Source organism: Myotis brandtii, unplaced genomic scaffold, assembly GCF_000412655.1.
Source record: "Myotis brandtii unplaced genomic scaffold, ASM41265v1 scaffold446, whole genome shotgun sequence".
Classification (NCBI taxonomy): Eukaryota; Metazoa; Chordata; class Mammalia; order Chiroptera; family Vespertilionidae; genus Myotis; species Myotis brandtii.
Window position 1 is genome coordinate 369,178 of NW_005367057.1, and position 8,918 is coordinate 378,095.

At 43.3% G+C, this 8,918-nt stretch overlaps 1 protein-coding gene across 1 annotated transcript in view; it reads right to left on the bottom strand.

Annotated features, from left to right (window-relative positions):
• MCOLN3 (mucolipin 3) overlaps nt 1-8,918 on the bottom strand; it is a 34,622-nt gene that overhangs the window by 5,919 nt on the left and 19,785 nt on the right. The window contains exons 5-9 of the mRNA XM_014546430.1: nt 5,565-5,664; nt 4,992-5,104; nt 4,758-4,907; nt 1,570-1,671; nt 1,337-1,459 (exon numbers count right to left, since the gene is read on the bottom strand). Of these exons, the coding sequence (XP_014401916.1) occupies nt 1,337-1,459; nt 1,570-1,671; nt 4,758-4,907; nt 4,992-5,104; nt 5,565-5,664 (588 nt within the window). The remainder of the gene's footprint in view (nt 1-1,336; nt 1,460-1,569; nt 1,672-4,757; nt 4,908-4,991; nt 5,105-5,564; nt 5,665-8,918) is intronic.

Here is an 8,918-nt window from a genome sequence, read left to right on the forward strand (position 1 = left end):
GCACCATGGCAGTATCGGCTGCAATTTGGTGGGCTGTCACTCTGGGGTGGTGGCAGTGCCTGTGTCCCACTTGGGAGAAGCCGAGTGTTGCTTTGTCAGTGCCAGGTCCACGCTGCCGTTTCTCTGTAAATGGCCAGCACACATTACGGCAGCTCCTGCATTGAGCATCTGCCCCCTAGTGGTCAGTTCACGTCATAGCAACTGGTCGGACAGGTGGAGGGACACTTAGCTTATTAGCCTTGTATATAGATAACTAGAGGCCTGGTGCATGAAATTCATGAACTGGGGGGAGGGATCCCTCAGCCCGGCCTGTGCCCTCCCGCAGTCCGGTACCTCTCACTCCTTACTGCCTGCCTGCTCGCTGCTCCTTACTGCTCAGCTTGCTGCTCCTTAGCGCTGCCGCTGACATGGAGGCGGGAAAGGCTTCCATCACCACCACTGCACTTGCCAGTGTGAGCCTGGCTTCTGGCTGAGCGGCACTCCCCCTGTGGGAGCGCACTGACCACCAGGGGGCAGCTCCTGTGTTGAGCGTCTGCCCCCTGGTGGTCAGTGCACGTCATAGCGACTGGTCGTTTTGCCGGTCGTTCTGCCATTCAGTCAATTTACATATTAGGCTTTTATCATATAGGATGTGGCCAGATATGCCAAGTTACCCTTTCAAACCAATAACCTGAAGTAACTACACACATTTGCTTGGTGATACACACAACATGTACTGGCCTACTATTTTTCCTGGGATAAGCAGCTGCTTCATGATGCTCTGTTAATAGGAGCAGGCTGAACTGAAGGGTGTGGTCTCTGCCCTCAGGGTTTTTGTGAGACAAGCCTATCCTCCCCTTTACCTTCATGGAAAGAGATCCTTGAAACACTTCTGAGAAACCCAGATCCCAACCATGCATGGTCATACTTCTCGTTTTAAAGTTCATGCCACTTAAGATAATAGCATTATAGTTAAAACTATAACTCCAGTAACAAATATTCCTACAAGTTTTCCCTATACTACTTTTTAAATAAAATCCCATTTTGAGACACCTTACCTAAACAGCCTAATATATACTGATGAATCAAACTGACGAAACTTTACTTCACTGGTGCTAAAAATGACTTAACTATTTGGCATATTCCACTAAAGAAATTGAGGATGTTGAGTGAATCGATTCTTCTCTCAAGTTGGTCACCCCTTACTGGTTTATACACATGGCAATAGATATACTACCTTCAACATATGAAGGCTGAGTCACAACATAAAAGGAGTCCATTTGGAAGGAGAAAACAAGCCACTGGCCCTATTCTAAGGACTTCCTGGTCCCAAGGTGACAGTCAAGGAAGCAGATACCTTTTCATGGTAAGGTCCCAGCACAATCCATCCACAGAAGCAATAGCCAAAGTAGATCACAGCCGCACAGCAGCAGAACCTCATGACACTGGGCAGCGCTGCCTGAAGGGTCAGGATAAGGAGCTGAGAAAGTGAGAGAGGTCATTAGCATCCTTTTGTCCTTCAGCCAAAGCAGCGCAATAACAGCGAAAGGGAGAAAGACCAGCAGCACCGAGAGCCTTGAAATGTCTTACATTGTACTTGTGGAAGAAACTGAGGTATCGGATGACGCCCAGCCACACAAGCAAGGTGGAGGTCCCGAGAAGTATGCTGCAGACGTCATAACTTGTTAGACTCTAAAACACAGTGGGGAAAAGGAATCAGAAATTCACATGAGCAAGAACTGTCTATTGGGCAGCAATGAGTTGGTCACTGTCCCAGGGGCTAAGGACAGAGCAGTGAACAGGCAAAATTTCCTACATTCATGAAGCTTCCCTCCTAATGAGGGGGGAGAGATGGCAGCAATACATTCATGAACACCTGATACATTAGCTGATGTGCAAAGGAGGAAATTCAGGAGAGGGGATAAGAAATGCGTAGGAGGTTGCATTTTAAGAAGGGTGATGAGGAAAGGTCTCACTGAAAAGGCAGCACTTGAGCAAAGACATGAAGGGAGTGAAAAGCAAACCAACAAAATCAAGGGGAAGAGCTCTCCTGGCACAGGAACCAGCAAGTGCCCAAGGCCCCGAAGCAGGAGGGCACCAGACAAGATAGTGAGTCTGGCTGGAGTGAGCGATGGGGATATAGTATGGAGTCAGAAGTAAGGAGGCAGGAAGTTAGGGTCTCCTGGATAATTTATCAACTTTATATTTATTCTGAATAGGGGAGGGGGATTTGAGATCTCTGAACAGCAGTGATATGATAAAATATTGGCTGCTATGGTTGAGCGCAGATTATTAGACAAGTGAAAAGACTGTTGCAATAAGTGAGAGCTGATGGTGACTTAGTGGTGGAGATGATGAGGTAATTTTTGAAGGTAGATCAATAGGATTTCCTCTTGGATTAGAGGAGGGTGAGAGGGGATTAGTAAAAGAGAAGCGTCGAGGATGAATCAATGACTCTTGTCTTGAGCAACTGAAAATAGTTGGTATTTAACTGAACTTAGAAAGGAGAAGCAAGTTTGGACCATGGAGGTGGGGGATCTTAGGAATTCTGTTTTAGATATGTTACATTTGAGAGGCCAAATAGACACTGGAGTGAAGTGTAGAATAGACAGTTAGAAATGTGAGATGAGTTGAGGGCAGAATTCCAAGCTGGAAACACACATGTGGAAATCACTGGCATGGAACAGAATGAGGTCACCAAGACAGTGGCAGAAAATAAAACATGTCCCGGTGCTACGCTTTGAAGTCGTCACTTTAATAGGTTGGAGAGATGAGAGGAAACTGGTGAAGGAAAGTCAGGAGACCGGCTCAAAATCTAGAAGGAACACCAGGAAAATGATACCCAGCAAAAAAGAAAAAAAAAGGTGCATCAACAAAGAGGGAGTGTTGACAGTGTTAAAAGCTGAAGGGTAAATAATTGAAATAATGGATTATTGGACTTAGCAACATGGGAGGTCCTTGGAAAGAACACTTTCTGTGGAGTGGCAGGCAGCCCGGTTGGAACAGATATGAGAGAGAATGGGAGGAGCAGAATCAGAAACAAGATGAACTACTCTTTTGAGGTCTTTTGCCATATAAAGAGAAGGAGAAAATGAGGAAGTAACTTGGGGGGATGGGTTGATATTTTGTCTTTTCAGAAAGGAGAGAAAAACATACTGATGAGAATGACAGCATAGAGAGTGGGAGATGGATGATGTACAAGGAAAGGAAGAAGCGTGGGGGGAGCTGTGCCCTTAAGCAAGTGGGGACAGCATGTGGTCGGCATATGGAGAAGTAGGACTTGGATAATAGCCTAAATGATAAATCCTCCATAACATAAAAAGCAGGGCGTGTGGGCACTGATGCTGGTCGGTAAATAAATGAAGTGGGAGTTTGTGGAATTTTTACTTTTTTCCTATTGTTCTTATGAAATAGGAAATGAGGTCACCAGCTGAGAGTGGGTATGAGGCAGGGGAGTTAGAGCTTTCGGAAGAGAAGAAAACATGAAATTATCATTTATAAGATGGGGGTAGTGAGTGGTCTAGAAAAATGTGGAAAGTTTGTTGGGTGCCATTAAGAGCTTATTGAGGTTAAGGATAGTGAGGTTGGTATAAATGAAGATTTACTGCAAATCTTCCCCCAATCTCCGCCCCCCCAAAGTTAAATGTCTATTCTGATGATTTATACAACAGCTATGACATGGTGGCAGCGGCCCCGTGTCAACTTAAACCTATTCTCTCCTTCTGAGGCACATGCCCGGGCTCTACTCCCCAGCACCAATTGCAGTTGGATGTGACTAAATTCTCTCCAGTGGAACGTGAACAGAAGTGAAGGCTACCACACTAGAGCCAAGTCTGTAAGACTGTGGGAGGGCTACCTCCAGACCAGACCAGACCATGTTTTCCCTTCCACGGGCTGCAGCCTGTGGGTGAGATGACCCAACATCAATCATGTAGTTTGGGCAAGCCCATAATGGCTGGCAGAAAAACAAGATGGGAGAAACTTGGGTCCTTGCACGACTGCATGGAGCTGAGCAACTCACCAACCTGGAAAACCCACCCAGACTGTTACGTGAGGGAGAAATAAGCTCCTATCTTTTCTGAGCCATTGCATTTGGGGGTCTCTGCCCAGGAATCTGAGTCACAACAGGCTTATACTCATATTTAGTTATAGCCAAGGTTGGAAAAGTGTAAATTTGAGCAAGATTAGTCTGAATAGTATTAGATTTTTTAAAATATGATCTTTGCTTTGGGAGAGAGGGTTGATTTCTAGTCTGAGCAAACTCAGAATGGAGCGCCTTGTACCCATCCATGGGAAAGATAAAAATATAGCAACATTCTCAATCTGAAGGAAAGAACGACAGCACTCACATAATCATAGCTTGGCCTCAGCCTGCACCCCCAGCCCTACTTTTTTGTTGTTGAAGATTCTGGGATTTCTTGTAAGAATAACTAAAAACACCTCTTGCCTTAGCTATCTTGGCGCGTTTATGAATTTTGGAATGTGTAAGAATTCACAGGTCCCACCCCAGAGTTCAGATTCAGTAGGTGCAACTTGGGCATTTTTACCAGCTCCCCAAATGATTCTGATGCCGACGTTTATGGATCACACTTTGAAAGGCTCTGTCTAAAAGATTTCCTGACTAGATTTAAGAAAATTGTTACTATCAATTCCAAGTTTAGTCAATGCAATGTTTGAAAGAAATCATTTACTCTACAAATTCTTACATTCAGGAAAAATAAATTACTATTAATGCAAAGCTGATACTAACAATGGCATAAAGAGGAAAAAAAGTTTACCTTGGCTTGGATTTCCATTTTCAGAATTGATCCAATGATTGTCAATAAGTCACTAATAATAATCATAATGTACCATCCATTGACAAATTCCATTCGATCAGAAACGGAAACCTCCTTCTTATAATGGAGGAGGAAAAAAATGACAAATTCCTTTAGAGGGAAGAGGGGAGGCAGAGTGAGTTTCTCTGTTGATCAACGTGGCCGTAACATTCCTAGAAAAGCAACAACCCCTACCTGTTGCAGCTGAATTCCTTTAATCACAGATCGAAAGCACAGGATTAACGAAGTCAAGCACATCAGGATAACAAAGCCATCAAAGATCATCATGTAATGAGTGTTTCTCTGAACTGGAAGGAAAAGGATTACCTGTTTATGAAGTGGGACATTAATACAGTGACAGCTACTTTTTTTTTCTTTTCATTTTTAGCCTCACTTATTTTAACTGCTGTGCTGCACACCAGATTATAGATGTAAAACACGATAAAGGGCACTCAGATTGTAATCTGTTCTTCCCTACTGGGAACAATTCTTCAAGTCCTCTTTGTACTTGGGGGGATTATAAGTATTTTTTTTAGTAAGGAGTGGACCAATGAAGGCAGATGGAGAAGGCGGGAAAAGTCATTTCAGTTATTAATAATTTATGTATTACCGGGAACATCAGATAACTACAATGAATTGACCTACTTGCAGAGAACTAGAGACTCGGAAGTAGTACAATTAGTACAATTCTTTCATTCGATGCTCCACTATCCATGAGACCAGTAATTTAATAACCATTTTGGAAAACAAGTAAAATGTATCAGTTACCTGATCCAGAAACATGCCAGTCTTTACATTCTCTGATGGAAATGTCATTATCTAAACTTATCTTAATTCTTCCACTGTGGGCTTTATTGTCAAATGTGATCTGCAAAGAAAAAGAATAAAAAACATACCTATAGTATTTGAAGCCCAGGTACCTCCAAGCATTAATTAGGAAACAATTCTTTCGGTGCGAGAGGAGACCCAGCATCTCATCCCTGCCCTATTGCTAACTCTGTTCAACCTTGGTAAGTTCACTTTATTTCTCTGTAAAATGAAAAGTTTGAACTACATCTTCTACAGAGAACTTTCAGTCTCTAAAGTCCTATGCTGCTAGGACAGTATCCCAGCCCTGGGAACTTCTAAAACAAGAGAACTTCCCCACCTTCCCATTCTAAGTACCTCCATATGCCCTCTTGATATGAGCAAGGACTGGTACAAAGCTTCCAGTTATAAAATAAATCAGCCATGGAGAGGTAGTGTACAGCACAGGGAATATAGCTCATAATATTGCAATAACTTTGCCTGGTGACAGATGGCTGCTAGGCTTGGTGTGGTGATCACCTCTTAGGGTACATAAATGTTGAGTCACTATGTTTTGCACACCTGAAACTAATATTATGTGTCAACTACACTTTAATAATTTTTTAAAAAGCTCGTAAAAGTGTGCTTTTCCCCACCTTCCAGTAGTTCCTCCGCTAGGAATAGATTTTTAGCACATTGCAATTCTTCCTAACACAAGAGGTTCATTTTTCTGTCTTGAAACATTTTAAGTGAAACTTTTTTAAATTTTCTTTCTGGATCTCGATTTCTTAGTCATTCTAGGACCATGTGTACTGCCAAGAATGTGGCCCCAGGGAATCAACAGCCACTTCTTGCCTCAAGGATTACTATTCAGGACACGGGCACAGAGCCGGACAAAGCCACGCCAGAACACCTTCCAGAGCCCTTCTCCGTTTCCCCTCTAGCTTCCTCCACTTTCCCCATGAAGAGACCATCTGTCTTTTGGTTGCTGTTGTTTTTAAGAGCCTTCTCACTCAAGTTCTTTTAAAAATCTGTCATTTAAATGATTTTTTTAAAAAATATTTTTATTGATTTCAGAGAAGAATGGAGAGGGAAAGAAAAATCAATGATGAGAGAGAATCATTGATTGGCTGCCTCCTACATGCCCCCTACTGGGGATCCAGCCAGCAACCTGGACATGTACCCTGAACAGGAATCGAACTGTGACCTCCTGGTTTAGAGGTCGTCGCTCAAGCACTGACGCCAGCCGGGCCATTTAAATGAGTTTTATTGCACCTTCTTCATGTGGGATAATCAGATATCACTTCAAATATAAGATGTCAAATAAACGTATTTAACAAAGTCTGGTCACTTTGTCTCCTCATCCTGGATTGTAAGCTTCTTTCCTTGACAAGCACCTCGGGCCATTGTCAGTGTCTGTCCATCTCCATGGCTGCTGGAGGACCCAGCCCACAACCTCAAGGAAGATGTTCAGTATTACTTGAATGAGTTCCCTTTGCAAAAGGGAAACCATGTTTTCCCACAAAAGAGCCTTAGAGTTTTAGCAACATTAGGTGCTAACTAAACATCTGTTGAGTGAATTATACTTTGGTTTCATGTCAATCACATCTTAGTAAGGTTTAGAAGAATCTGAATTCTTTAAGCAAAGAAGAAAAATTAGTGGATGGGATTCGCAACATATTAGATAGTACAGGGGAAAATATTAGTGGATTTGAAGACACAGAAATAGAAATTAATGAAACGCAGAAGAAAAAAGACTAAAAAATGAAACACAAAAAGAGAGCATTAATGAGCTGTGGGACAACTTCAAGTACACATGTAATTAGAATCTCTGAACAGTGAGTGGGGGGAGAGACAGAAAAATATTTCAAGAACTAATGCTGAGTAAATGTCAAATATAATGAAAATTATAAACCCACAGAACCAAAATGTTCAATGAATACCATACACAAGAAATATAAAGAAAACAACACCAAGGAGTGTCACTATCAAATTGTTAAAACCTGATATAAAGATAAAAATTTAGAAACAGCCGGGGGGAGGGGGGGGACACATCCCATAAAGAAGAACAAAGATGAAGATGACAGCAGATTTCTCATCAGAAACAATGCCAGCTAGAAGAGCAGAGTCTTTAAAGTACAGAGGGGGAAAAACAAAACAGAATTCTATATCCACTGAAACTTCTTTTAAGAATGAGGGTGAAGCCCTGGCTGGTTAGCTCAGTTGGTTAGAGCATCATCCCAACATACCAAGGTTGCAGGTTCAAGCCCCGGTCGGGGCACATACAAGAATCAACCAATGAATGCATAAATAAGTGGAACAACAAGTCTTTCTCTCTCTCTCTCTCTCTCTCTCTCTCTCTCTCTCTCTCTCCTTTCCTCTCTCTAAAAATCATCAATCAATACATTTAAAAATTAATATTTAAATATGAATAAAAATAAAGGTAAAATACTTTTTCAGACCTAGAAAAGCTGAGAGAATTCATCACCAGCAGGCCTGCACTACAAGAAATGTTAAAAGAGGCCCTTCAGGCAGAAGGAAAATGGTGCCAGATGGAAACCTGGAGTTACACAAAGGAATGAAGCACACTGGAAATGGTAACTAGGTGGGCAAATATAAATACTGTTTTCTTATTATTTAAATGGCTTCAAAAGATAATTGACTATTTAAAGCAAAAATGATAATACATCAAGTATTTGATAACACATCTGGAAAGTAACAATAACATAAAGGCCAAGATTAGAGAAATGGAAATATAGGGATGGGCAAAAGTAGGCTTACAGCTCTGAGTACACAAAACACAGAGTTTATGCTTGTATTATTATTTATGTATTTATTATTGTACTAGAGGCCCGGTGCACAAAAATTTGTGCACTCGGGAGGGGCAGGGGGGTCCCCCAGCCCGGCCTGTGCCCTCTCGCAGTCTGGGACCCCTCGGGAGATAACGACCTGCTGGCTTAGGCCTGCTCCCGGGTGGCAGAGGGCATGCCCAATCCCTAGGTGCAGCCCCTGGTCAGGCTCAGAGCAAGGCCGATTGGGGATTTGGGGCGCCGCCCCGTCATGCACAGAGCAGGGCGGATCAGGAGGTTGCGATGCCACCTCCAGTCACACTCAGGGTAGGGCCGATCGGGGGGTTGGGGCGCTGCCCCCTGTCACTCACAGAGCAGGGCCGATCAGGGGGTTGGGGTGCTGCCCCCTGTCATGCACAGAGTAGGGCCGATAGGGGAGTTGGAGCACCGCCCCCTGTCACACACAGAGCAGGGCGGATCAGGGGGTTGGGGAGCTGCACCCTGTCACACTCAGGGCAGGGCCAATGGGGAGGTTATGGCTCTACCC